Here is a 27442-nt window from a genome sequence, read left to right on the forward strand (position 1 = left end):
CAGGGGACGCAGGCGCAGATGCCAGCTCAGCCCAGCCCCTGCTGCTCCACACAGATCCCGTGTTCGTTTGCCCTTATGCCACTGGGCTTTTTCACAAAAGTCACCCTTTTTCAAACCTGACTTTGCAGAGCCTCAGGGATGTCCTCTTAGGTCTTGTCAGCCCTTGTTGAAATCTGGGTGTTACAGGCTCCAGGCCGTGCTCTGGGTCCGTGTTCTAGGTCCTGGCACTCGTCTGTGGTGCCGAGGATGTTCCAGAAGGGAGAGGCCATGGATGGACACGGTCAGCAGTGCCCAGAGGCTGGGTGTCAGGAAGGTGACGGCCTGTGGGCAGGGCAGAGTCCAGCCCAGACTTTGGGTCTCCTGGCCACCTTGGCTGCTGTGGGCACCTGTCATGTTCTGGGGAGGGAATGGGATCTTTACCAGGTATGGTCATGGGAAATGACTGTCTGTCCCACCTTCTCTGGGCACCGGACACTGCATGTGCTTGGAGCTTTGCAGACTTTGATTTAGTCCTCATGACAGCCCCATGTGCTGGTGTGTTCCTGTTACTGTTTCACAGATGGGGAAACTGAGGCACAGGGGCCTGATTCTCAGATCAGGGGGCTGAGACCCAATGACTGGGAAGCCAGGACGGGTGCTATAGGATGGAGAGGGTGTGATCGTGCAGTGAGCTCGAGGTCCCCTCGACGGGCTGCTACCTCCACAGGTCATGGCTTCAGGCCCTGGGGGTTTTAAAGCCTCCGGGCTGTTTTCTACAGAAGCTGAGCTTCCGGACTGCAGCCGACTGGCTGGTCGTCCGTGGGTGCCATTCACCTTCTTGGTTTTCCTCAGTTACGGAGGTTCTGATGTCCCTTCTGGAAAAGAGCTGAGTGACAGCTGTGAAGGTGGCTTTGGCGGGGGCAGGCTGGAGGGCAGGGCCACCCGGAAGCACCACCGCAGGTCCACGCGTGCCCGCTCCCGGCAGGAGAGGGCCAGCCGGCCCCGACTGACCATCCTAAACGTGAGCTGCCAGTTGCAGGAGGCATGCAGGCATGGGAGGGGCAGGGTGGTGCACACGGGTGTGGCATCCCCTGTAGTCTGATCGTCTCAGTCTCCCCACCACAGGTGTGCAACACAGGTGACAAGATGGTGGAGTGCCAGCTGGAGACACACAACCACAAGATGGTGACCTTCAAGTTCGATTTGGATGGGGACGCGCCGGATGAGATCGCCACGTACATGGTGAGGCTTCTAGGTGGCGAGGCCATCTCCTCGTGTTCCTTGGGTGTGGGGGGGTGAGCAGCCTGGCCCTTCGTGGGGCGTCGGTTGGCCCAGGGGTCCAGGCTTGGTGCCTGGGGGTCTTCTGTAGGGGTTGCTGACCTCCTGCACCTTGGGCTCTGTCGGCTTCTCCCCACACTTGGCGGAGACCCCTCAGGTTTGAGAGTGCAGCCTGCAGAATGTGTTCGTAACTGCCCAAGATGGTGTTCCCTCAGTGGTCCTGGAGGCCCCAAGCCTGTCCCTCAGAATAAAAAAGGAGCTTTGCAAGCTGGTAACTTGAGTAAGCCAAGGGAAGCGGCATCCTCAGAGTCCAATATCCTTGGTCCCTGCTTAGAGATACCTGCAACCTCCCCAGCTGGGGCTCAGGATCTGAGCCCTGCCCTGTGTTCCCCATGCCCCCAGCTCTGCCTGCACTTCTATCCAGAGCCGCCCTCCCTGCCCATATCAGCACGTCAAGCCCATGAGTGCCTGGTTGTTCACGGCCATCTCTTGGTCCCACACCTGTGCTTCCCAGGGGTCCTACTGTGTCCCCAGCCCCTGCTCCCAGCCTAGGAGCTGGGGTGTCTTTTGCTGGCAGAAACTGTCCTGCTGAGCACACACAAAGAATCATGAGAAAGAGAAACTTACTGGCCCATTTACTACCACCTCACAGGACCATGCTCTTCTCAGACATTGTGCATCACAAGTGAAGGTTAGGAAGCCGCTGGCCAGGCCTGCTGCCCCTCGCCCCAGACGGCCAGAGTACAGGGATGTAGGGCTGGCACGACTAGGAAATGGATTATTAAATTTAATTTAATTCAATGATGTAAGTTGCCCCATGTGTCTAGTGGCAGCCTCCAGTGCCTCCAGCCACCCCTGCCACAGCTTCATTAAGTTCTGATGCGGCCTTCACAGGGGCGGGCCCTGAGTTTCTGCTCCTTGGGAAGGTCTGTGCTTAGTGTTTGCTTGGCAGAGATACCTTGGACAAGCCCTTCCTAGGGTCCAGGCCTGGGCACAGTCCTCCACAGTGTTAAGGAAGAAATCATTCTGACACTGGCTAAAACAGTCAGAAAGCCTTTTTATTCAGGACTGTTGTGATGGAGAAAGAGAGTGAGCCCAACTCTGATTGCAGCAGAGGGAGCTGGGGACTGATAGCCAAGGAGCAGGGTGCGGGTGGGTTGGGGAATGGAAAACGACTAGTGGGAGACATTGGGGAATGGCCTTGCCGAGGGCATGTCAAGGCTTAGACATCAGAGGTGGAGGCGAGGAGTTTGGTTAGAGTTGGAGGGTGGGGATTCCGCTGAAGGGACTCGGCAGGATTCTTGCTACTGACAGGCTAGAAGAGCGTTAGAGGCGCCTGGCTGCAGTCTGGTCTTCGTTGGTGGCGAGCGGCAAGTTCCTCCGTGCCATGTAAACACCAGCTCCTCCCCCGACCACTGAAACTGTAAAATGCCTCCACTCATCTTACTGTGTTTTTACCACATATCTTCTTATGTACATACGTGTCCATGTATGATGAAGAATCAAGTGAGCACCTGTGGAGCTGTCACAGCCTCTGGCTGTCACTCTGCCAACTGATGCCATCCCGGTGGCTTCCCCTCCTGCCTGCCCTGGCACAGTGACTGTACTGTTGTGTGGTCGCTGTTTCTCTGTTTTTAATCACTGGCTTTTGTGTGGGGGTGTATCTTTGGGTGCAGGCACACACACACACACATTTCAGGTTATTACTTAGTTGTGAGCTTTGTAGAAATGGAATCTTCTCAGACTTGTTTTTTCACTCATCACTCCTTCTCTCATTTTATTGCTTGTTTTTTTGTCTCATGGACTGCATAAAGGGTTAGAATTGGGCCTCTTAAAACCAAGTCATCTAAAATACCTTTATAAAGTAAGCGCAAAATACACAATTTTGTCCATAAAAACGGCCCTCCGCATGAGGCCTCTGCTGGTTGCCCACTGTTCCTCTTTCTCACACCCTGTTCCTGTCCCGGGGACAGAAGGGCTTTGTGGACTCCAGAGGAAGGGTGGCTGCTTAGCTAGCGGAATGGCTGCTATTCAAACAGGCTCCTCCCCCTCTTGGACCGTCGTCTTCTCAAGTGGGGTGCAGTTCCCTAAGTGTTTCATCAGCAGTAGAGGTTTGGCAGGGCCTCAGGTTTACTCTTCTGACAAAGACCCCCTTGCCAACTCCTGTAGTAAAGGTAGAACTGGAGAAGTTTGGATCTAATTGGCCTTGATTCCAGGTTATACCTGGACCCTGTATTTTTAGGTTTTTCTCTTTTTCAGTTAATTTCAATGTACTTCAAAAGAAATACACACTTAACAGGAGAACTATTTTCCAGTTACTAAGGGATTCAGTTTAGTGAAAGTTTCACAAAACTGGAGCATTGCTTACATTCCTGCACATAGCAACCCCATACTACAGCTGGACACTGTGGCTGTGGCCACATCGTACTCCCCTTGGACAGTGTCACAGTCGCACGCTACATTAAATTTGGAGGGGAATTATGGAACGCAGCATTGGCCAGCTCCTTGTCTGGAGGGCACAGGTAGTGCTCCTGAGGGGGGAGGTGGCCAAGGGAGCTCCGCTCTGTAGCCAGCTTTCATAGGGGGCAGATGGACCTATCCCAGGAGGGATCTGGGAAGAGATTCCCCAGGCAGGGCCCAGGCATCTTGGCGACCACAGAGCTGTGGATGGGAGAAAGGGGACAGGGACTGGACCCACTGGGTGAGGAGACAGGCCAGCCTCTTTCCCTGGAGCACATTTGTAGGGTGTTCTGAGATGTGCAGTGTCTTATCTGCCTGAGTTGCCAATGATGCAGTTGGAGCAGGGTGTGAGCAGGGAGGCCACCTGCCCACCATGACAGTCCCTGGCCCAGAGGCTGTGCAATGTCCAGGCTACATGTGGCACCTGCCGGCCCCCCTCCTTTAGCCAGGCAGAGGTCTGGGCTGTCCACGCCACGTCCATGTTCTGGGCTGGGGGCAGAAGGCACTCATCACTTGGTATGTGAGCAGTGTGGCCGTGGATACAGCGGGTGCAGGATGAAGGATGCTTGGCCAGGCATGCTTGCCTTTCTCAGCCCTGGTCTATCAGGAGGACGACAGCCAGCATAAGTGGATTTCGTGTTCTGGGGGGATGACCACCTGCCTGGACATCCATGGTTCGAAGTGCAGATTATCAGATGGGGGCACAGGTGATGTTTCAGAATCAGGATGCAGAGCAAGGCCAGGACCTGGACATTTGCCCCATGTGGCCTCTCCCAAGGCCAAACATCTGGCCGTCTGGTCAGGCGTGGCTGACTTTGGAGACAATTTCTGTGGACTTAGTTCTGAGAAGAGGCACATGACCAAGGGAGTGGAATCTGTTGAGGATGACCCCGTGGGAAGGCCAGTCTCAAGAAGTGCTGGTGAAAAACAGGTGTGGGCTCATGCATGGAGCCTCCAGCTTGAGATTGGCGGTCCCCCAAACAGAGAGCTCCGGGGGCCAGACTCCCCAGGGCCCTGCTGAGGAAGCAGGAGCTGCTCACTGGATACTGGCCACACCTGTGTGCCTGGGCCACGGCTGAAGGTCAGAGGCTGAGGCTGGGGGAGCCGGGGGTGCCGACACCAAGAAGTGGCACATGGATGTTTCACCATAGCTTTGCCATCTCTGCAGAAGCTTTCTGCACCACCCCCCGCCCTCCACTACAGCCTTCACATCAAACCTGGCTTCCTTGTCTCTCATGACCCCCGTGGATGCCTGTGCCCAAGTCCTTGCCCCTCTTGATCCTATGCACCCACCTGCCCTGTGGATGGCTGGACTGGCCCCAGGCCATTGACCTCTGGGGGGGTCAGGAGTCTTGCTTCTCAAGCTGCAGTGCTCTTGTCCTGTCTCTGGGGTCATCCTCTTCCCTTGCTGTTCAGCCACCAATGTGGGGACTTTGGCCCTTTGCTATCTATGTCTTCGCTGGGGCCTGGTACAGGTTAGGAGTCAGTAGATCCCCCATAAAGACCCCACACAGCCGTGGCACTGCAGCGGTCCTCAGCAGCAGAGCTGTGTCCTGTTGTAGGTGGAGCATGACTTCATCCTGCAGGCTGAGCGGGAGACGTTCATTGAACAGATGAAGGATGTCATGGACAAAGCAGAGGACATGCTCAGTGAGGACACGGACGTGGACCGTGGCTCTGACCCAGGGGCCAGCCCACCACACCTTGGCACTTGCGGCCTGGGCACCAGGGAGGTGAGTGTGTAAAATCCCGAATATGCAGTGACCAGAGTGGTGGTGGTGGGAAGGTGGACGCCTCAGTCCCCTGAGAAGCTCTGGAGGCTGTTCTCGCAGTGCGGCTCTGCTGACTTCTGACCCCTTTACCCCATTCAGGAAAGTGGACAATCGCAAGCCAATGCCCTTGTGTATCAGCAGAACGGTAAGTTTGCCCTCCCGTAATTCCCCCTCTGTTGTCCAGCAGGTATCTGATAAAAGCCCCCACTGCTGTTGGGGGTTCAGCCATCACATTGGGGGTTGCAAGAGCATGTGGTGACAGGGGTCCCTGTCTGGATCAGCCACTCTGTCTGAGGAGCCATCACCCGCTGGCCCACTGACTGGCATCTCCAGTCATGGATGGTTCTGTGGGCATCCCAGGGACTAAACCCAAACTGGTGGCACCGCTGAGTCTTGGGCTGCCAGGGAGGTGCCCTGGGCCAGCTGCCCACTCCTCACCCCTCTGGTGTGAGAAGAGCAGGTAGAAGCCCCTCACCAAGTCCATGGAGAGAAGCTACTTAAGATTATGGCTGTGAACTTGGGCCCTCTGCCCATGCCCTTCCTGGCAAAGGTCCTGTAGGTGCAAAGGAGTTCCCTTGAGCCCCCTCTAGCAGGTCTGGCGCAGGTATGGGGGTCACCGGCATAGAGGGAAACTCACTCTCAGCACGCTGTTTCTGTTGTGCCCTGTAGTCCTGCACACTGGGAAGAGGTGGTTTATCATCTGTCCAGTGGCTGAGCACCCGGCAACTGAGGCCCCTGAGTCTTCGCCCCCACTTCCTCCAGCCTCCCTACAGCAAGAAACCAACCAAGGTATGAGCAGCCAGAGCATATGAGAGCCCCTCCCCGGATTCTCGCGGCCTTATCCTGTGCATCGCCCTGCTGGTGTGTGCTGGGGGCCAGGCGTGTGCGAGGGGCTCATTCTGCTGTATCTTCCCAAAGCTCAGAGCAGCCTATGGGCTGATTCCTGTCCCTGTTTTCCACCAAATCAGTCAAGTTAAGGCAGTGTCCAGACTTATGCCTGCCCTGTTACCTGACCACGCAGGTGACACGCACAGCTGCATTTGTGTGTGCTGAGCGCCCTGTGGCCCTTCCTCACCTGGTGACTTTTCACACCCATCCCTTCCCTCTGTGCAATTCACCTGTGGCAGACACAGGCTTCTGGTCCTGCTTTGCTAGAGGGTAGGGAGGGAAAAGTCCCTTTCAGCACTGAGACTGATTTTAAGTTGACTACACAGACGGCAATCACTGTATTATTGATCTGCACCTACCCATACAGATGCCAACAACTGGCCCCTTGTGCTGTGGGTTAAATTTTGATTTTATGCCCCTTTGGGAGGCTGAAAATAGTCACTTGAACAAACTTTAAGGTCTAATTCCCTATTAGTTGGCAGGAAAAAGTTGCTGGTTATATAACTTGACCTAACACGATATGTTCATGAAGAATATCTGTAAATCAGGTTTAATTTTGTATCATGTGCTTCCAATGACTTCTGTTATCTTTTGGAGGTTTGTTCCATGGGGAAAAGGTCAGCCTAATAATAATATCCCAGTGAAACCACAAACTGAGACACGGTGAGCTCTGATAAGGGCCTGGGCCCAACCTGGACTGAAAAATCAGGGAGAAGCAGCCTTATCTGCAAGGCTCAATTTTAAAATAAGAATATGTTCATCTATTGATTCTGGATTTGAATATGCATACACCCAGTTATAAGAAAAACCCTCATAAAAATAAAGGTAATTTGTATTATGGTGTAGGGGTTAAGGGGACAGGTAATAGTTAAAAGAATGGATTTTAAACACTTACTTGTTCCTTCATCTACACACTGAGTGATCTCAGGAAGCCTTTTAGAGCCAGTTTCTTTATGTAAAAAAATGGAGAAGTTGGTGGCAGATTCGTTCATTTAAATTAATCATCCACGGAAGATAACAAAAAATGTTGGACAAATTATAAAAATATGCTGCTTGAAGGCATTTGGAATCTGAACATAGTGGAGAATTATAGGCCAGGGTCCAGAGGAGGATGGAAACCCAGGGACGAGAGTCCAGTTTTGGCCTTTTTCCCCCTGGGGGCATTTTCCGTTCCTTCAGGGGTGGCGGGGAGGCTGTGTGCTGCTTCAGTGGCCTCCCTGGGCTAGAGAAAAGTACCCCAAGGGTGGCTCTGCTGGGGCGCTGTACCAGAGAAGGAGGGATCACCTGGAAGGAGACAGGCATGCAGAGGGGAGTTCCCCTCAGGGCACCTCATCCCTCAGTAGGGCGATCTTGGAGTGCCTGTGCTCAGCGGGAGCACGCAAATCCTTTCTGCAGGAAGGAATATTGTACTGAGCGTCACATGACTTGTACAGTTTTGTGAATACAATATCTGGCACATAATACAAAATAACTAGGCAGAGAGTCAGGTTCTGGGTAAGATGGAGTAAGCATGCACACCAGCTTTTCTCTCCACCAAACCTAACTGTGAATCCTGGACAGATGCAGGACACAGCTATCTGAGTACTTGGGAAAATATTAGTGGAAAGAGTGGGGAAGCAACCAGAATGCAAGTGTTACTGAGCCAGTGGTGGGTTTGGCACATTTTACTCCAGTATCTCCAGACCTGAACTCAGTGCAGCCTGAGGATCAGAAGTGAGTGCCATGGTGCAGGCAGGGAAAGCTCCAGGAGAGACCTTTCAGTTACAAGACTCAGAGCAGAAAAGGGAGCTCCTAAAGCTTGGGGTGGCGGAGCCCCTCCCCATTTTTTTTTCTTTTTTCCCCCTTCTCCTGCACCAGCCCCAGGATGATTCTGTCAGGCAGCAGCAGGTCATAGGAGCCTACAGAAGCTAAAACCATGGGAGGGGAGAACCTTCCTTTCTCTTGAGGGGAGCACAGAATTATTGGTTTTTCCTCTTTCTATCCTCCTGCCACCTGGCCCTGCCTGGCATAAACATGGAATTGAGAGTGGTTTCTGGCCAGAGGGTAGGAAAGGAGAGTCCCTGGGCATCAGGAAGTATCAGGGAGAAAACAGAAGGGGAGGAGCTTGGGAGAGCCATCCCATAAAGTTATTTATGAACTCTTGGGCATGTCCTCAACCTGGGCATGCAAGGATCTGGTCCTAATTAGCATATAAAAAAGTTTGAGAACTGAGCTAATGGATAGACCCCACCCAGGTTCCAGATTGGCCCCTAAATGGCACACATTTGTTTGAGATCAAATTAGTACTGCAAAAGCATTGAAAACTGAACTGATGTGTAACTAGTCCATAGAAGGCAGGTTGCAACTTGCAGTCTGAACCTTATCCAGATCGATTGTCTGCGAAAGCAAAAATATCAGTATTTGCCATAGGATTTAAATAAGACTCAGGATTTCATAATGTTCAAACTGTTCAGAATAGAATCCAAAATTATTCGGTAAATGAAAATGTCAACTTGTATGGAAAAAGACAGCCAACATGTGCCAGTGACAAGATGACAGATGTTTGAATGATCTGACAAAAACCTTAAAGCAGCTATTGTAAATATGCCTGAACAAGCAATCACATTCTTGAAATAAATGTTGAAGTAGAAAGTATCAGCAAAGAAACAGAAGATATGAAGAAGAGACAAATGGAAATTTTAATACTAGATACTAAAATGCCTGAAATCGTCCAACTAGAAAATTGGAAAAAAGACAAAAAGAAAATGAACAGAGCTTTAAGGACCTGTGGAACAAAAAAAATCTAACATTTGTGTCATTAGAGTTTCAGAAGAAGAGTCGAAAAAGTACAGTGCAGAAACGATATTTGAAGAAATGATGCTGGTACCTGGTTGATCCTGCCAGTAAAAAAAAAAAGAAAAAGAAAAAGAAGAAAAGAAAGAATGCTGGAAACTTCTTGGTGAAAGATATAAATCTACAGATTCAAGAAACTAAGAGGACTCCAAACAGGTTAAACCTAAAGAAGTGCATGCCTGGACACATCAAAATCCATTTGCCAAGAGGTTGAAGACAAAGAAAAGGTTGTTAAAGCAGCCAGAAAAAATAATGCATTACCTAGAGAGGAACAGTGATTCACATGACTGCAGATTTATCACAAGAAAGCAAGGTGACCAGAAGGAAGCAGCACAGCATTTTAAAAGTGTTGAAAGAAAAGAATAGTCAGCCTAGAATTCTGTTTTTAAGGAAAATATACTTCAGGAATGAAATTAAAGTAATGCCATTCTCAAATAAAGAAAACTAAGAGAATTCATAGCCAGTACACCTGCTCTGAAAAAACTGCTGCATATCCTTTGTCTAGAAGGGAAATGATACCAGAAGGTAACTTGGAATCAGAGCTGAAGGAAGAGCAACAGATGTGGTGAGTATTTGGGCAAATATAATAGAGACTGTTCTTCTCTTCTCAAGTTCTTTAAAACATGTCTGACAGTTGAAATTAAAAAATTACAGCATTGTCCAATGAGGCTTTCAATGTATGTAGATGTAATATATAACACAACTGTGATATGAGGGGTAAATGTCATAATGCTCCTACATTCCAGTTGAAGTGGTACAACACTGACTCCAAGTAGACTATGAAAGTTAAGTGTGTGTTTTGGGATTCCTAGAGCAACCCTAAAAGAATTGTACAAAGAGATATAGTCAAAATCATAATAAGTAAATTAAAATGAACTAAAAAAAATTTAAGTAACCCAAAAGAAGGCAAGAAAGGAGAAACATAGGATCAAAAAAAAAAAGAAAAAAAAAGAAAGAAAAGAAAAGGAGAAAAAAAAATAAGTAAAAAAGCTGAGGGAAAACAAAACAAAACAGAAAGCAGACAATAAAACGGTAGACCTTAATCTAAACACACCAATATTTAAAGGTAAATGGTCTTAACACATTGTAGTGGATTGAATTATGTCCCCCCAAAACTCATTGAAGCTTGAATTGTGTCTCCCAAGTTCTATGTATTAGAAACGTAGCCTCCACTGTGACTGTTAAGAGGGTGGGAGAGCCTATTATGGTAATTGAAATGTGGAGCCTTGAAGAGGTGATTGGATTGTAGGACTGTGCAGTAGTGAATGGATTAAAAATGGTTAGGGGCCTGGTTCTGAGGGATTTAAAAGAAAAGGAGAGTCTGTCTTTCTCTCTCTGCTTCCACCATCTTGCAATGTGAGACACCTGGGTCACTGTCACCACCACCAGATGGACTTTGGACTTCCCAGCCTCAGAAAGTGTAAGCAATAAGTGTCGTTTTTCCTTATAAATCACCCAGTTTCAGGTATTTTGTTATGAGCAACAGAAACAGACTAGTACACACATCAATTAAAAGATACAGATTATGAGAATGGTTTTAAAAAAAAAACACAACTAGAACTTGACCTAAGTATATGTTGTCTAGTAGAAACTTTAAATATAATCATGGGCAGCTTAAAAGAAAAGGATGGTAAAAGACGATGCAAACACAAATCAAGAACACTGGAGTGGCTACTTTTATTTCAGACAAAACAGACTTCAGAGCAAAGAAAAATACAAGGATTAAAAAGAGACATTAAGGGTCGACCCTGTGGCTTACTCGGGAGAGTGCGGCGCTGGGAGCTCAGCGGCTCTGAGAGCGCCAAGGCTGCGGGTTCAGATCCTATATAGGGATGGCCGGTGCGCTCACTGGCTGAGCATGGTGCGGGCGACACCAAGCCAAGGGTTACAATCCCCTTACTGGTCACCAAAACAAAAAAAAAAGAGAGAGACATTACATATTCATAAAAGGGTCAGTTCATTAAAAAGACATAACAGTGCTAAATGTGTATGCTTCTAAGAATAGAGCTTCAAAGCTAACAACTGAAAGCAGAAATAGACAAATCCATAACTGTAGTTGGAGACTTCAATATTTCTCTTTCAGTAACAGAAAAAACTAGTAGACAGAAAATCAGCAAGGATATAGAAGATCTGAATAACGCTATCTACCAACTTGACCTAATTTGCATTATATCAAGCATGTTCTCTGATATAATGTAATTAAAAATTAAATGACACTTCTAAATAATCCATGGGTGAAAGAAAAAGTCTCAAGGAAAATTAGAAAACATTTTGAAATGAACAAGAATGAAAATATAACATATTTAAATTTGTGAAATATAGATAAAGCGGTACTTAGAGGGAAATTTATAGCATTAATTTAAATAAGAAAAGAGGTCTCAAGTTAACCATGCAAACGTCCATCATAAGAAAGAAGAAAAACTAGTACAAAATAAGTCCAAAGGAAGCAGAATGAAGAAAATAAAGATAAGAGCAGAAGTCAATGAAATTTAAAACAAATATAATAGATAAAACCAATGAAACAAAAACTGATTCTTTGAAAAATATCAATAAAGTGATAAACCTCCAGCAAGACTGACAAAGAAAAAGACATAAAACATCAATATCAGAAATAAATATATTACTATCGATAAAAGATAAATGTATAATACTAGGATACTATGACCAAGCCTACAGACATAAACAGATGAAAGGGACTGACTCCTCAAAAACCACAAACTACTAAAACTCATCCAAAATGGAATAGATAACCTGAGTAGTCCTATACTTATGTAAAAGTTTAAATTTGTAGTTAGAAATCCCCCCAAAACTAACTCTTCAGGTACAGATAGTTTTACTGGCATACTCTACCAAACATTTAAAAAAGAAACAACACCAATTCTGTACAATCTCAGAAAATAGAAGAGGAAGGAACACTTCCCAAATTATTTTACAAGGCCCGCATTGCCCTGCCTAATTTAAAAATCAAAGACAGTACCAAAAAAAAGATAATAATAGACCAGTATTTCCTATGAACATAGATGGAATATGCTTACTAAATATTAGCAATTCAAATCCAGCAATATATCAAAAGAACAATATGCCATGAGAAAGTGGGTATATCCTAGGAAGGCAATATTCAAGAGTCATTAATCCACCATATTAATAGTCTAATAAAGAAAAAAATATGTCATTATATTAGTTGAAATAGCAAAAGCATTTGACCAGATACAGCATCCATTCATGATAAGAATTCTCAGCATAGTGTGGTATTATAACACCAAGGTCAAGGGTACAGATCCCCATACCAGCCAGGCACAAAAAAAAAAAAAAAAAAAAAAATCTCAGCAAACTAGTAAAAGAAAAGAACTTCCTCAACCTGGAAGAGGTCATTAGAAAAGAAAAACAAACCTACAGCTAACGTCAGATTTAGTGGTGAAAGACCAAAGGCATTTTCCCTAAGACTGAAAACAAAGCAAGGATGTCCATTTCATTCAACATAAACTGGAAGTCAACCATACTTCAAGACAGGCAAGAAATAGAAATAAAAGGCACGTGTATTGAAAAGGAAGAAATAAAGCTACTCCTACTCGCAGATACTATGATTGTATTAGACAATGACATGAGTTCAACAACAACAACAACAAACTCCTAGAACTAATAAGTGAGTTTAACAAGATCACAGGATACATGGTCAACATCCAAAAATAACTGTATTACTATATACTGGAAATGGACAATTGAAAACCAAAACTTGAAAACAATACTATTTACAGTAGCTCTCCCAACCCCCACAAAGAAAGAAAATACATAGGTACAAATTTAACAAAACATATAGAATCTGTATAATCTGAAAACTACAAAATACTGATGAAATGAGTCACAGGTGACCTAAACAAATGAAGAAACGTACTGTGCTCATGGACTGGAAGACTCAACGTAGCAAAATGTCAGTTATCACCAAATTGATCTATAGATTTAATGCAGTACTGATAAAAATTAAAGCAGGATATTTTTTATAGATATAGACAAGCTTGTTCCAAGATTTATATGGAAATACAAAAGAAATAGAAATAGGTAAAAGAGTTTGAAAAAGGAAAATCAAGTTAGAGGAGTTACACTACCTAGTATTAAGACTTACTATAAAGATACAGTAATTTAGACAGTATAGTATTGGTGAAGAGATTCACACATAGGTCAATGGAGCAGAATAGCCCTGAAATAGACCCACACAAATATGGGCATTTGATTTTTTGGACAAAGATGCAAAAGCAATTCGATGGAGAAAGGATAGTCTTTTCAATAAATGGTGTTGGAACAGTTGGTCATCCATATGCAAAAAAAATGAACCTTGACCCTAAGCCTCACACCTTTTACAAAAACTAATTCAAAACGGATCAAATGTAAAATGCAAAACTATATAACTTTTAGAAGAAAACATTGGAGAAAATATTTGTGACCTATGCCGGGAGTTCTTAGACCTCACATTAAAAGTATGGTTCATAAAAGAAAAAATGCATAAATCAACATTAACAAAATAAAAATCTTTTGCTCTGTGAAAACTACTGTTAAGAGAATGAAAAGACAAGCTACAGACTGGGTGTCAATAACTACAAATCACATATCCAACATAGTATTTGTACCCAGAATATATAAAGGATTTTCAAAAAAATTTTAATTGCTTGTTTGTAAGAAAACAAATAACTCATTTAAAAAATGGGCAGCTGACTTGAACAGACACTCACCAAAGAGGATATAAAGAGGCAATTAAGCAACTGAAAAGTTGTTGAATATCATTGACTGCTAGGGAGATGCAAACTAAGGCCACAGCAAGGGATCACTGCACACCTGTTAGAATGGCTGAACTAATAATACCAATTGAAACTCATAAATTGCCGCTGGGGATGTAAAATGGTACAGCCACTCCGGAAAAGACTTAGGCAGTTTGTTATAAAAGATATACTTACTTTATGTCATAGCAATTTCACTCCTCAGTATCTACCCTAGAAAAATGAAAATATATTCATTGAAACACCTATACAAGGGGACTCCAAACAGTTTGTGGAAAATGGAGTTAAAAGATAAAAATTAAAAATATAAACTTTATTTCTCAACATAAGCTCCATCAAGTTCAAGACATTTTTGTAAGCAATAATACTAACCATTTAGTCCATCTCTAAAGAACTGAAGATCCTGGGAATTTAACCATGTCAGTACAGTCTTTTTTACATTATTAACTGAAGAAAAATGGGTACCCTTTAAAGATTTTTTTAAGATTAGGAAAGAAAAAGTTAGAAAGAGCCAAGTCAGGACTATAAGGTGGATGCCTGATGACTTCCCTTCGGAACTCTCGCAAAATTGCCCTTGTTTGATGAGAGGAATGAGCAGGCGCATTGCCACGGTAGAGAAGGACTCTCTGGTGAAGCTTTCCCAGGTGTTTTTCTGCTCAAGCTCTGGCTGACTATCTCCAGACACTCTCCTCGTAAGCAGATGTTATCATTCTTTGGCTCTCCAAAAAGTCAACAAGCAAAATGCCTTGAGCATCCCAAAAACTGTTGCCATGACCTCTGCTCCTGCCTGGTCCACTTGTGCTTTGACTGGGCCACGTGCACTTCTTGGTAACTGTGGCTCTGATGGTGCTTTGTCTTCAGGATCCTTCTGGTAAAGCTGTGTTTCATCTCCTTGTACACTTCTTCAAAGATATGCTTCAGGATTTGATCCCAGTGATTTAAAATTTTCATGGAAAGTCTGCTCTTGTCTGCAGCCAACCTGAGCACAACAGTTCTGGCACCCATGGAGCAGAAAATTTGCTCAAGTATAATTTTTCAGTTAGAATTGTATAAGCTGAGCCAGTTGAGATGTTCCTGGTGTTGGCTATTATTTCTGCTGTTAATCATCATTCCTCTTCACTTAGGTCGCAAACGAGATCAATATTTTCCTCACACACTGATGTTGATGGTCTGCTAGTGTGGGCTTCACGTTTAACATCCTCAGATTCCTTCTCAAAACAAGTTATCCACTTGTACACCGTCCATTTCTTTTTGGCATTTCCCCCATAAACTTTTCGTGAAGGATCAATGATTTCACCATTCTTCTACCCTGGTTTCGCCATGTTTGTTCTTGCTTTGATTTTAGCAGAATTCATGTTGCCCTGATAGAGGCTCTTTCAAACCCATGTCTTGTCCTTCTTTGTGCCTCAAACTAGATCTTGTTCGACATAACAAGTTAGGATGAGTTTATTTTGATGCCAAAAAATTTTTCCAATCCATGCACAGCTTTTTCATAATATGTATTTTCCATGAACTTTTTTATGATCCCTCATATGTGAATGGTTATAGCCGTTCTATTCATAATTGCCTAGTTGCCCAAACTGGAAACAACCCAGGTATCCTTCAGCGGATGAATGGATAAACAAACCATAGTAAAAGAAACAAATTGTTGGTAAATGGATCAGCATAGGTGAACTTCAGACGCATTATACTGAATTTAAGAAGCCAGTCTCAAAAGACTGCATATGAGTGTAATTCCATTTTTAATGACACTTGAAAAAATTGAACTATAGTGACAGAGAACAGGATTGGTGCTTGCCAGGAGCTAGGGGTAGTAGGAGAGTCTGATTATAAAGGGATGATTCAAGGAAGTTTTTTTGGGGGGGGTGATGAAGCTGTTTCATATCTTGATTGTGGTGGTCGTTACATGCATATACTTGTGTTAATAGATACGTGTGTAGAGTCATAGAACTCTGCACCTAAAGAAAAACTCTATGTCATTTTATGATAATTTAAAGTTGTTGTTGTTGTTGTTGTTTTTAAGTTTGTTGGAAAAAAAAAAAACAACCCCAGGCAGATAATGAGGCTAGGTAGCATGAAAGAAAAGCAACAGAAACAACAGACAATAAAGGAGATTCTCAGACTTCTACTTTAGGCCAAGATGGAATAATAGGCATTGGATTTATTTTCCTCTAGAAAACAACTTAAAAAGCATGCAAAATATTTATGAAACAATGTTTTTCAAGGCTTTGAGCATAAGGCAATGGAGAATATTAATTCCTGCAAGACTGAAGGAAAAAAACTCTACAATTGTCTCAGCTTACTGCCTTGAAAAAGTTTCTGTGCCATGGAGCAGGGATGAAAGAACCCAGGCAGAGCTCAGCAGACTCCCTGGGGTGAGGGGACCAACTTGGGAGTCTTGCGGAGACCCAGGTAGCAAGAGTTTTCAGGGTAGAGTTCTGGAGAGGAGAGCTTTACAGAGAGAAAAGTCTGAAGCTCAGTGGAGGATTCCCTCCATGATTTAGGAGAGTGCTGTGTGTGAAGAACTAGCACAGGCCAGGAAATGAACCACCCCAAAGTATTAGAGGAAGTGGTACTGGGAACTCACACAGGCCTGGGAATGTCTGTTCCTGCCAGCCAAGAGGAAAGCCTTATAATTCAAGGGGCATTGGGTAGAGTACAAAGAAGGGCCTTGTGTCAGTCACGGAGAATAATCAACCCTAGACTAGATGTTCCTACTGTCCTGCCTATCATATCTTAAGAGAGAGATCTGAAAAGATCCAACTGTTCCACAGAACTGCATCCCACACAAAGGTCAAGAATGTTTATAGGAATGCAAACTCATCTAGCACCCAATAAGGTGAATTTTACCTTATCATCTGGTATTCAATCAAAATTATGAGACAGGACAACATGAAATAAACCCCACATTTTAAACCAACCTATAGCTGATACAGATGTTAGAATTAGCAGATAAGCACATTAAGATAGTTATTAAAACTGTGTTTCATATGTTCAAAAAGATATAGGAAAGGAATGTAATTTACCATATTGATAAACTAGAAAACAAACAAAAATCCATATGATCATCTCAATAAATGCAGAAAAGGCATTTGACAACAATCCAACAACTGTAGACATCCTCAGCAAACTTGGAATAGAAGTAAACTTTCTCAACTTGGTGACGGGAATATATAGAATTCTACAACTAACATCATACTTAGTGGTGGATGACTGAAAACTCCTCCCAAAGATCAGAAACGAGACAAGGATGTCTGCTCTCTCCATTTCTATTAATCATTTTAGTGACAATTCTAAGCAGTTCAGTAAGTTAAGAAAAGAGAATAAAAGGCATTTAGTTTAGGAAAAAAAACCAAAACTGTCTTTATTTACAGAACACGTTTGTGTAGAAATTCCAATGGAATCTCCAAAAAAGCTACTAGAACCAATATGTGAGCTGGGTTGTGGGATCTGTGATCAGAATTTTAAAAATATATTTGTATCTGCTAACACCAATCAAAAATTAAAATTCTAAAAAACTATTTTTTACAATACAAAAACTATTTAGGGTTAAACCTGACAAAATATGTGCTCGACCTATACAGTGAAAACTGTTCAACAGTCCTAATGGAGATTAAAGAAGATCTGACAAGTACTATATTCATGGGTCAAAAGACACAATATTGTTACAGTGTTAGTTCTCCCTAAATTGACCTATAGATTCAGTGAGCTGCAATCAGAATCCCAGCAGTCTTGTAGGAATTGATAAGCCAACTCTGAATTTCATATGGAAATGCAAAGGACATTGGAATTTGGAAAAGAAGAACTAAATTAGAGCAGTAGCAATACCTGATTTCAATAATTATTATAAAACTATAGTAATCAAGACAGTATGGTATTGATGTAAAGATACACAGATGGGTGAAATAAAGAGTGCAGAAAACAGACACACCCAACATAGAGATGCTTGATTTTTGATAAACATGCAAAAGACATTCAGTAAAGAAAGGACAGTGTTTTCAGTGTTAGAACAGTTGATTATCCGCATACAAAACAATAAACATTGGTCCATACTTCACACTATACACAAAAATCAACTCAAAATAGAATGTGTTCCATGGTAGTGCTAGGTCTATAATTAACAATAATTTATTGTAAATTTTCAAGTGGCTAGAAGAGTTCAAATAGTCTCAACATACAAAAAAATGATAAATGTTTGTGGTGAGGGATATGCTAATTACCTTGATTTGGTCATCACACATTGTATACCTGTACTAAAATATCATAACTTTACCTCATAAATATGTACAACTATTACATGTAGATTAAAAAAGAAAAAAAAGGAATGTGGACCTAAATATAAAACTGCAAAATGTGAAACATAAGAGAAAGTTTGTGTGACCTTGTTTAGGCAGAGATTTCTTAGCTATAACACCAAAGCATGATCTGTAAAAGAAAAAAACTGGTAAATTGAATTTCATCAAAATTTAAAATGTCTACTCTTTGAGAAATACTAAGGGAATGAAAAGACAAACCAGAGGCTAGGAAAAAATACTTGCAAATCATATATGTGATAAAGGACTTACATCCAGATAATATCAGGAACATTCAAAATGCAATAGTAAGGCCGAGCCCGTGGCGCACTTGGTAGAGTGCTGCGCTGGGAGCGTGGTGACGCTCCCGCCGTGGGTTCGGATCCTATATAGGACTGACCAGTGCACTCACTGGCTGAGTGCCGGTCACGAAAAAACGACAAAAAAAAAAAAAAAAAAAAAAATGCAATAGTAAGAAAATAATAAAGCTAATGAAAAGATTGGTACAGACACTTCACAAGTATATGAAAAGATTATTATTCAATAGGGAAATGCAAATTAAAACCCAATGAAATGCCACTGTATACCTATTAAAATTTAAAAGGTCAAGTGTTGATGAGGATGTAAAGGAACTGGAACTCTTACACACTGTATGAAATGGTACAAATAGCTTGGAAAACAGTTTGGTAATTTCTTTTAAAAGTAAATGTAAAACTACTAGCCATTCCATTTCTAAGTACTTACTCAAAAGAAAGTAAAGCAGATGTCTGTAGGAAGACTTGTACTGGAGTGTTTATAGGAGCTTTATTTATGGTAGCCAAAACCTGGAAATGGCCCAGGTGTTTGTCAGCAAGTGGACAGATAAACACGTTGTAGTTTATCCATACAATATAAAGCTACTCTGCGATACAAAGGAATCAACTATTGATACTTACTACAGCATGGATTGTTCTCAAAATAATTATGCTAAATGAAAGAAGACAGACAAAAAAGAATGTGTGCTATATGATTGCACTTATATAAAATACTAAAAAATGCAAACTAATCTCTAGGGACTGAAAACAGATCAGTAGTTGTCTGGGAACAAGGCATGGAAAAAGAGGGTGCAGAAGGGATGATAGAAAGTTCTCAAGGAAGCACCCGGGAGAATGAAGGATACATTCAGTATACTGATTGTGGTGATGGTTTTGCTTATATATCTGTGTCAAAACTTATAAAACTATATTTTAAATATGTGCAATTTATTGCAACAATTATACCTCAATAAAGCTTTTAAAAACTAAACAACAGTACAACAGAAAGCAGACCCTCAGAGGTTCCAGATGGTGGTATTTTCAGACAGATAACTATGCTTGCTTGCTGTGTTAAAAGAAACATGACTAGGTAGAAATTTTTGTGAAAGAATTGGAAACTATACCAACAAGGAAATAAACTATTGACAATTGTAGAACTGAAAAATAAAATAGTTACAATTAAGACCTCAATGGTCCTCCACCTGGAAGTGGGCAAGAAGCATGTTTGGGGTCCTAGGCAGGAGCTGAGGGCAGCATCCCCCACCTGAACACACCAAAAACACCACTTCTCTGTGGGTGGCCCACCACAGCCATGGCTGCTGCAGCAGCTCAACACGACAGCAGTAGCCGCAGCCACTGTGCAGGTGGCCCACCAGACACTAGACTGCATTGACACAGGGAGAGTCACCAGCAGAGATTGGAAAAAGAAGTGGACACCTCTCTCCTTAATGCCCATTCCAGAGGAGTAGGAAAAGCAACTGCTCTACCAGATGACCAGACATCAATGAAGAGATACTAGAAATATGAAAACCCAAGAAAACATGACACCACCAAAAGAATATAGTAATTCCCAAATACCAGAACCTATAGAGCAGGAAACCCTTGAAATGACTGAAAAGGAATTCCAAGAAACAATCTTAAGGAAACTCACAGAGATATGGGAAGACTCAGTTAGACAATATAATGAAATGAGAAGAAAAATCCCGGATGTGAAGGAGGAAATTTACAAAGAGATTATACCTTAAAAAAGAATGTAGCAGAACTCATGGAACTGAAAGATTCACTCAGTGAAATGAAAAGCACAACCGATAGCTTAAGGAACACGTAGAACAATCAGAAGAAAGAATTTCTGATCTTGAAAATAGTCTTTTCTAAATATCAAGGGGAAAAATAAAAGGAAAAAAGAATTTTAAAAAATGAAGAAAATCTAGGAGAGCTAACAGACAACCTTAAGCACACAAATATTTGAATCATGGGTGTTCCAGAAGAGGAGGAGAAAGGAAAAAGAAAACCTATTCAATGAAATAATAACAGAGAACTTCCCAGTTATAGGGAGAGATACAGACCTTCAGATCCAGGAGGCTCAAATATCCCCAAACAGATTGAACCCAAAAAGATCCTCTCCAAGACACATTATAGTCAAACTTGCAAAGCTCTAAGACAGAATCTTAATTTTTTTAAAATTTATTTTATTTATTGAATCAAAATCACTTATATTTATTTTTGGGGTTGAACATTGAGAAATGTTAATTAAATCAATATTACTAGCATATATATTGTTACAAATCGTAATTATTCTTTATGCCCCTGGTCCAACCTCTCCCCTTCCCCCATTCCTTCCCCCACCCCTCTAATTGCCCTAGATTTCTTCTCTCCTTCTGAAAGAATAATGGTTACTCTGTTAACTTGTTGCCTAGGTGATCTGTCCAATGCTGAGAGATGTGATCAGGTCCCCCAATATTATCATAGAGCAGATGCTTCTTCTGTCACTCTGAAATGGGTTTCGTGGAAAGAGACATCCTCTTCTTTTCTTGGTCTCTGCTGGTGACCCTACTTGTATGAATGCACTCCAGTGGTTGGCGGACCATCTGCGTGGTGGCTGTGGCGTCTAGCCGCTTTTGCAGCAGCCATGGTTACTGTGGTGGCTGTAGTGGGCCACCCACGTGGAGGTGCTGTTTTTGGCATGCTCCTTGGCACTGGCGGTATGCCTGGTTGTGGGGTGTGTTTGGTCCCATTCTCCATGCCTCTGGTCCCTGGGCAGGCCCCAAGGCACTGGCGCCATGTGCCTGGTTGTGGGAGAGGGGGTCCAGTCACCTTCTCCACGCCTCGGGTCCCCGGGTGGGCCCTGAAGCACTGGCGCAGTGTGCCTGGTTGTGGGAGAGAGGTCCAGTCCCCTTCTCTATGCCTTGGGTCCCCAGGCAGACCCCAAGGTGCTGGCATGGTGTGCCTGGTTGTGGGAGGGTGGCCCGTTCCCCTTCTCCATGCTTCAGGTCCCCATGCTGGCCCTGAGGCACTGGCGCAGTTTGCCTGGAAGTGGGAGTGGGGTCCGGTCCCCAGATCCAAGCCTCCAGTTCCCAGGCAGGCCCCAAGGTGCTGGTGGTGTGCCTGAGCCAGAACTAATTTTTTGTCCTTTGCTTCTAACATGGGGGAACTTCCTGTGGGAACCAGTACTTGAGCTGTGTGGTTGTTTAAATTGCTGCTTTGTTGCTGTTTCCCTATGGAAGGCTTTTTGTGCAGCTCAGGGTTTAATGGTTGATCTTATAGGTACTTCCAGCTCTCCAGAGACCCGGTGGATCTGGGTTGTGTAGAAACTCTGATCTGGGCCTGAGTTTTTTCATCAAACTGCACCCCATGCAATTGTGCATTCCTGACCAGTCTCCTCTGAGTAGTCCTGTGCTGATTGGGGGGCAGATCAGCTGTCCTTGCTGTGCCCCAGTGTTCCCCTGGTGGGCACGTCTCCCCCACTGCCCATGCTGCAAACACTTCCCATGAGATGGGTCCTGCGCCGGTCCCTTGCAATGACTCACCAGCCTCTGAGTGGCTCCCTGTTTTCAGTTGTTCTGGCTCCTTGCTCCTGCGTGGGTTCATGGGAACCTATTAGTGGTCTTGCTGTCCTGGGGGCCACCAAGTCCCTCTTCTCTCCTGCCACCTCCAAGTAACTCCATCTGAAGGGCACAGCTGCAGCTTCTGCTGGCTCCTGCTCCATGTGCTCAGCAGCTCGAGCCTTAAAGCAGCCGCAGCGAGAAATGCTCAGAGCAGCTTTTTCTTTCTCTCATCGTGGCTTCTCCCACCTTCATGAGCTCCGTAGGTCTCTCCTCCTCTTCCCCTGAGCTCCAGCGGCCCCGGCTTGGCTGATGTTACACTTTTTTTTTTTTTTTTTTTTTTTTTTTGTCGTTTTTTCGTGACCAGCACTCAGCCAGTGAGTGCACCGGTCAGTCCTATATAGGATCCGAACCCGCGGCGGGAGGGTCGCCGCGCTCCCAGCGCAGCACTCTACCAGGTGCGCCACGGGCTCGGCCCTGATGTTACATTTTTATACTTGTAAAATTGGTTGATTTGTGGGAGAGAGTGACGCTGCGGACCGTCTATTCTGCCATCTTGATTGGATCTCCCCCCAGAGAGAATCTTAAAAGCAGCAAGAGAAAAGTGTCAACTCACCTATAAGGGAGCCCCTGTCAGACTAACAGCAGACTTCTCAACAGAAACTCTACAGGCCAGAAGAAAAATGAATGACATGTTAAAAATACTAAAACAGAAAAACTGCCAGCCAAGAATACTGTACCTACCAAGTCTGCAGAAATGAGGCCGAAAGAGTGTATTTTCAAGACAAACAAAAGCTGTGGGAGTTCACCACCCCACGAGCAGCCCTACAAGATATCCTCAAGGAAGTCCTGCATCTGGAATCCAAAAAATAATCACTACCATGAATACACAGAAAGAGCAAAACCCAGTGGTATAATTAAGGGTCTTTTATTTCTCCTTTAAGTTTTGTCAGTTTTTGCTTTGTGTATTTTTAAGGTTTGTTAAAAAGTTGATATGAATTTAGAATAGTTTATATCTTCCTATTGACATTATTCTTTTGTCATTTCTAGTAGTATTTCTAGCATTAAAACTGAAGGCTAGATAGCCTCTATTGTCTCAGATAGCCACTACAGAGTGCTCTTGGTCATTGTTCGCATGGTGGCTTTTTTCATCTTTCTAGTTTCAACCTATGTCCTTAAATTTATAGTATGTCTACTATACACTGCATTTGTCTGGGTTAAAAATAAATGTATAAGTAAATGTCAGGATTTCAACTTTAAAAATAGTTTTTTTTTAAATGCATGGATATCTCGTCTTCCAAACAAACAAAAACCCGGTAAATTCCTAATAACAGTTCCTTCTGTTGTTGTAAATTGTCCATTTAGCTTTGCTACTTCCTGACATCTCTCTTATTCTCTTGTAATTTTGAATTTTTATCCATTTTCATTAAAGTACTGAATTTACTACCATATAGTCAAGATTTATAATGCCTTAATTTTTTTAAAAAAAATTTATTCTCTAATCATAATCTTGATTTAATATGAATTTTTCTGTCTTTTGGACTGATGCATATATTTAGCTTTATTTTTTTCTGCTTAGTTTTATTTTTTGCCTTTTCTAATTGTAGTTTGATATTGATTCTTTGCTCTTTTTCTAAATTCCTTCAGATAGATTCCTAATTGTTTTGATTTCTTTCCTTAGTAATATAGACAGTTGGGAAAAAAAAAACTTTTTAAGAGGTTGATTTTCCTTAAGACGGTTCCCTGACTTTTAGAAGGTTATTAGTTGGTATATGTGTATGTTCATTCCTGCAGTTATGAGTAGATCCTTTTAAGTGTTGCCTTCTAATTTCCAAACTCAGTAAATGATTTTATTACATATAACTGTTTGAACAATAATGGCAGGAAGCACAGACAAGAGACACTGGAAAGAGGACCATGCCCAGAAGAAGGAAGTTGCTACCTGTTGCGATCTTGTGCCTGCAGAGATATAATAGCTAGGAAGTTAGTTACCACATGAAAGGGCAGGTGAGGGCCGCTGCTCCGTGAGGTGTAGCACTGAATTCCCAGTCAGGGGGATGCATGTAGGCCTGGCCAGGAGGGAGAAGGTTCTAAGGGGGCAGCCCTTATTATGGTGCTACTCACTCATACTGGACAGGAGTGACCAAACGGAAAACTGATTCTGCAGACACAGGCCAGGGTTTGCCAACAGAGCTTACACACACAGAAGGCAGCACACTGGTATCATTTTCAGGGAAATGGGCCAGGCTCAGTGTCCACAGATAGCAGGGAACAAGTGGGTCAGAAAGTCCCAGATGATCTGGGACAACAGTGACAAGATGGTGGCCATAGTGGTGGCTACTGTTACTGATACAACAGTTTTATGACTCTTCTCATTTTACAGTTGAGGAAGTAGGCTCATCCAGGTTTTAAATAACTTATCCAGCCAGGTTGACATAGCAAGTAAGCAACAGAGCCATGATTCTCACTAGTCCGTCGAAGCCTGCAGTCTTTCTACTCTACCACATTGCCTGGGATCTAACATGCAGGGACAGATTCACACATGTTTAAATAATTGATACGATAGGGTTATGGCTGCTGAACCTAGGACAGAGGTTGTCTTTTATTCAGGTCTGATTTTTCCGTACTTAATGTGTGTTAACAAGAACTGGCAGGTAAATTTTGGCAGGGAGAGTAAGGTTGGGCCTCCCAAGCTCCTGTCACTGAGATGATTATAATTCTAATGCTCTTCCACTTAGTTCTCTGCACCTGTGCTAGAAATGACATTTGTAAGTTTATGGAGCAGAGTGAGGACTGAGATAGAGACTCTCTTTCCAAATTGTGAATCACAGGGCCTCATGTGTGGTTGTCCCACTTCCTGGTCCATATGAGGAACTCACAGACCTCCTGGCACGCCCCATGCAGTAAGCTCTACAGCCTATGCAGGCATGCCACCTGGTTGTGGGGGACAATGTTTTTACATTTATTTTTATCTCACCCTCCTAGAATTTGTTCTGTTTGTGCATGCTTTTTGATGTTCATAATGTATTGGTACAGCAATTTCTGTATATACCTTATAAATACATATAAACAACAACAAAAAGACCTCAATGAATGATTTCTACACTGCTGAAGAGAGAACTAGCAAACTAAATGGCAGCTCAAAAGAAAATACTTAAAGTAGAATAAGGATAATGAAAATAATGGAAAATAGAAAAGAGGAGCTAAGAAATATAGCAGTTCCAGTGAGGTGGTTGAACATACAATGTAATTGGAGTCTCAGAAAGCAACAGAATGAGGCAAAAAACAAGTTTGAGAACATAATGCTGAGAACTGAAAGGCATTAAGCCACTGATTCAGGAAGTCTCCAACTCTGAAAGTTAAAAAAAAAATCCACACAAAAATATATCGTAGTTAAAGTATTGAAGACCAAAGATACATGGGAAAATACAAAGGAAGATGGAGAAAAACAAAACAGGTCTTTTAAAGGAGCGGCGGTGGTCTGGACCGCTCCTGGCTCAGTACAGACAACACACACAGCAGCTGAGGAATACAGCTGCCCTCAGTGCTGCAGAAGTCAGCACCAGCCTCAGATCCTGTTGATAGGATCCTGCTAGAATGAAGATGGAATAAAGACGAAAGTTTTCACCACCTGCTCTTCTCGACTCAGGAAATACTAAACTGAATGCTTTTAGACAGAACAGTGACCCCAGATGGAAGGTCAGAACGCAGCCGGGAATAAAAACTAATGGAATTATAAAATATGGGTAGATCTAAATGAGTATTGACTGTATGAAAAGATAATGTCTTCTGAGGTTTAAGATATATTTGGCATGTTAAAATACATGTTCATAAGGGCATATTTATCAGGGGAAGGGAAATGCACTTAAAGGGCCCAAGCGTTCTTGCATTTTCTGGGAAGAAAGCCAAATCAGGAATGCATGGTGTAGTCTCTCAAATAAGCCCTGTGAGAACCATAAGTGGTAGATAACTTCCACACACGTCGTGGACGGACAGCGTGGGGAAAGAATGTTAAGAAAGTAACCAAGGCAAGGAAGGGGTCCAAGCTATAAAATTATTGGGCTAAATGAATACATTTGCCAAAAGTTTTTCCATTGTGAAGTGGAAATTATTGTGGTTTTTTGGTAACAATATAATTTTTTGGTTTTTACCTTTACTTAATGACATTTAAACAGTTATTGTTTTAAAAAGCGGTAAGGAAGAAATCACTACTGATAAAGTGATTATATACATAGAAATTTAAATTTATATATAAATTGTTAGAATTAGGTGAATTAGTGAGATAGCTAGATACAAAATGTAAATTATCTGTATACCAGCAACAGTCAGAAAATGAGCTTGAAAAATTCCATTTATATTAACATAAAAATGTCAAACATCAGAGATGAATCTAAAAAAAATATGAAGACCTTTATACCAAAAACTATAAGACACTGAGAGAAATTTAAACAAATGAGTAGAAAGATATACACTATGGTCACGGACTGGGAGATTTGACATTATAAACACTTTACTTCTCCCCAGATAGATCCGTATATTCAGTGTGATCCCAGTTAAAATTTTGACAACTTTTTAATGGGCACCAGCAAGCTGATTATACAATATTGTGGGAGTGCAAAGGCCAGGAAAAAACAAGACAGTCTCTCAGGACGGATATTGTTCTACTGAATTTGGTAATTCACTATGTAAACCTGCAGTCATGGAAATAGTCTGATACTGAACGAAGACAGAAAAATCAACAGTGGAGTAAAAGAGAGCCCAGAAGCAGGCCCACATCTTTGGACACTTGATTGACAAGAAAGGTCTGACTGCAAAACACAGGGGACAGGATGGTGTTTTCAATAAAAGGAATTGGGACCATCGTCCGTCCACACAGGGGAGAAATGATCCTTGCTTCTAACCTCACACCATATGCAAAAGTCAATGACAAGTGGACTGTGCATCTCAATGTAAAAGGTAAAGCAGTAAAGTTCCTAGAAGTATGAAAGGAGAATATCTTTATGGCTGCAGTGTAGAACAGACATGTTAAAGTTCAACAAAAAATGCTGAAAGAAAGACTGACTAAAAATTAGTTAAATCTGAGTACATTAAAATTAAGAATTATTGGGGCCGAGCCCGTGGCGCACTCGGGAGGGTGTGGCGCTAGGGGCGCAGCGACGCTCCCGTTGCGGGTTCCGATCCTATATAGGGATGGCCGGTGCACTCACTGGCTGAGTGCCGGTCACGAAAAAGACAAAAAAAAAAAAAAAAAATTAAGAATTATTGTTTATCAAAAGACAGCACTAAAGGAACAAAGAGGCAGAGTGAGGGAAGGTACCTGCAGTATGTATAACCACA

At 43.0% G+C, this 27442-nt stretch overlaps 1 protein-coding gene across 8 annotated transcripts in view; it reads left to right on the plus strand.

The window, feature by feature from the left end:
• Positions 1 to 27442, plus strand: part of WNK2 (WNK lysine deficient protein kinase 2) — a 128560-nt gene that overhangs the window by 70747 nt on the left and 30371 nt on the right. For all 8 annotated transcript variants that reach the window (XM_063100674.1, XM_063100679.1, XM_063100671.1 and 5 more), the window contains 5 exons: positions 832 to 1000; positions 1105 to 1221; positions 5280 to 5450; positions 5589 to 5634; positions 6159 to 6278. In XM_063100674.1, the coding sequence (XP_062956744.1) occupies positions 832 to 1000; positions 1105 to 1221; positions 5280 to 5450; positions 5589 to 5634; positions 6159 to 6278 (623 nt within the window). The remainder of the gene's footprint in view (positions 1 to 831; positions 1001 to 1104; positions 1222 to 5279; positions 5451 to 5588; positions 5635 to 6158; positions 6279 to 27442) is intronic.

Source organism: Cynocephalus volans, chromosome 6 (assembly GCF_027409185.1).
Source record: "Cynocephalus volans isolate mCynVol1 chromosome 6, mCynVol1.pri, whole genome shotgun sequence".
NCBI classification, from domain to species: domain Eukaryota; kingdom Metazoa; phylum Chordata; class Mammalia; order Dermoptera; family Cynocephalidae; genus Cynocephalus; species Cynocephalus volans.